Raw genomic sequence first — 2,500 nt, 5'->3', positions numbered from 1 at the left:
TACAGTTTATTCGCACACATCTATGTAAGTTATTTTTACCCAAAACATATCATATGTATCAAATTATATGCAGATGGGACAAAAGACTCCATATATTGTTGTTTAAGACAGCAGACACTTCAAAGGTAAAAGAAAGAGAACAGAAAAGAAAAAAACTTACCAAAAAGCTTCTGTACATGAGCAGTTGGGACATTCCTTGGTGGTCCATTAAAAGTCTCAGTAGGAGTATACTGAACCAGATTGACCAGGTAACGGAAGTCATTACTGAGTATGGATTTCATTAGTTCAGCATATCTGTAAATACCCAACAAAATATTTCAATACACTTTTGTATATAATGCTAAAAAATACATATCATAAAATGGTATCTCTAAGCATGAGTGTATATCTCTATCTTGATATCTGTATATCTAATGTCTTTCTGTAACTTTATCTTTTTCTGCTTATCCCAATCCTCATATCTTTATATATTCATACTTATGTCTAGATATTTGTGCCTAAATCTGATCACTTCCTCCTGTTTACCAGAGTTCCACAGAAATTGTAATAAATATTATGCTTTGAGATTTCCTTTTGGATAGATGGATCAATGCTTTACAAGTGTTCTACATCTTTTTAGTCCCATCAGTAATTACAAAAAATACATCTTGGAGAGTTCAAATGCAGAAGAAAAACTATATAATTGTAACTTTACTCCAGTAAAAAATACACCTATGAAAGTAAAATAAAATAAAATAAAATAAAATAAATTAAAATAAAATAAAATAAAAGGAAAGAAATGGAAAGGGAAAAAAAAAAAAAAAAAAAAAAAGTCTGACCTTTCTCTATCCTCTTCATAGATGGCAACTAATGACCCTCTGTCGAACACAGAATCAAACTTTCCTATTGCCTCTACATCAATGTTGAATAGGTCGCAGCAATAGAGTTGAAGCCGACTATCATCAGACTGGAAAAAAATGAAGAGTTGACCTTCAAGCCTGTGAAAAGCCACGGTTATAAATATATGCCAGAAGTATCATCTTGCAACTGGTTATTTTTCAAATGCAATATTATTTGTTCTGGTGTTTGGGTCTGCAGTTTACATTCTTTCTCATGTTCAGAATCAAGTTTTATTGTTTTCAAGATGATTTTAGATCATTTTAAGTTGTTAAAAAAAAAAGGCTGGCTGGCAGGCAGTGATAACTGGTCAGGGACTCATTTTGGGTTGCAGATAACATCAAATATGACTTTGAATTCTGTGTAAATTTTAATCTTATATGATGATAAAAATAATTTAATAGAGTTGTTGTTTTGAAACACAGGAGAAAATATTAAAATGCTACCACGACACATTACAAACAACAACTATTGATATCAATAGTGTGAGTGGTTAATACTAGAAGGAGAGGTGCTGAAAATTAGTCCCAAGGTACATTTACTGTAAATATGAGAAAAAAGCAAAAATCGTAAATTAATAACAAGCCTCCTTAAAAGTCTGAGTAAAAAAAGAGATTGAGAGAAAAGTCTACTGACTTATCTATTAAGCTATTTACAGCCAACTTATCTTGCATGTTATCACAAATATGCTTTTCATGCTGACAGTAAGCTTTTCTCTTCTGCAACATTGTTAGCTACATGTCATGCTATTGCTCTGCCACCTGATGACCATAAATGACAAATACCCTAGAAGTGCCTCTTTTTTAATACACTATACAATACACTTGATTCAAACCATTTCACCTAGATTTCTTTAGCTTTGAATTTAAGGTCATAATCAGATAATCTGGATGTGTTTATAGTACTAAGTAAGTTAAGTTAAAGGTTGACAAGATAAACCAAACTACTGGAAAATTACTCTTATTTCAGATACAAACCTTGTATAATTTTGCCCATGATAATTGGTCTACACTGAAGGGAATATTGTGTTCAGTGAAGAAATCTGCAACTGGCTTTTCAACTCCTTCAATGCCAACAACATGATGCCCTTCATCATAGCACCTGAAATTTAAATAAACGTCTAGAGAGAATAATCCAAAGTATACATGTGTGTATCCGTACAGCAGTACGGATATCTATATCTATATGGACATGCACTCATAGAGCAAACTCTTTGTTGGAAGGTAACTCTTGTCTTAGTAATTCTGTACAGTAATAATGAATTAGGTACTGATGGTTTGTATTTGATGGACACTGTGAAGGAATATATGGCTAACAGTGTAATTCTATAGAAACTAACTATAGCAGCAATGATACTGGCAATTGTGCAGCATCAAGTACATGCCGCAGTATCTGTGTCTTCATCATGTAAAGTCTGGCAAAATAGAACTTTCAGCCCTCCCTAATATTTTTCCACAATGTAAAGAACTGTGTAGCACAGACCAAGTGTAAGTTCTATCCTGCCAGATGAAATACAATAGAGGTTTGCTCGCGTTTGCAAACTATGGATGTGGAGGCTGCGGCTCTCACTTAATGGCACACAAATGTCACAGTGACACCCATCAGTTGGTGTCAATCCCTTTTC

At 33.3% G+C, this 2,500-nt stretch overlaps 1 protein-coding gene across 1 annotated transcript in view; it reads right to left on the bottom strand.

Annotated features, from left to right (window-relative positions):
• LOC125046039 (probable thiopurine S-methyltransferase) overlaps positions 1–2,500 on the bottom strand; it is a 5,025-nt gene that overhangs the window by 1,684 nt on the left and 841 nt on the right. Inside the window, exons 2-4 of the mRNA XM_047643637.1 lie at positions 1,854–1,977; positions 819–946; positions 161–294 (exon numbers count right to left, since the gene is read on the bottom strand). Coding sequence (XP_047499593.1) covers positions 161–294; positions 819–946; positions 1,854–1,977 — 386 coding nt within the window. The remainder of the gene's footprint in view (positions 1–160; positions 295–818; positions 947–1,853; positions 1,978–2,500) is intronic.

This window comes from Penaeus chinensis, chromosome 38 (assembly GCF_019202785.1).
Source record: "Penaeus chinensis breed Huanghai No. 1 chromosome 38, ASM1920278v2, whole genome shotgun sequence".
Classification (NCBI taxonomy): Eukaryota; Metazoa; Arthropoda; class Malacostraca; order Decapoda; family Penaeidae; genus Penaeus; species Penaeus chinensis.
Note: the sequence above shows the minus strand (reverse complement) of the source record. Positions and strands in the feature narration are given on the sequence as shown.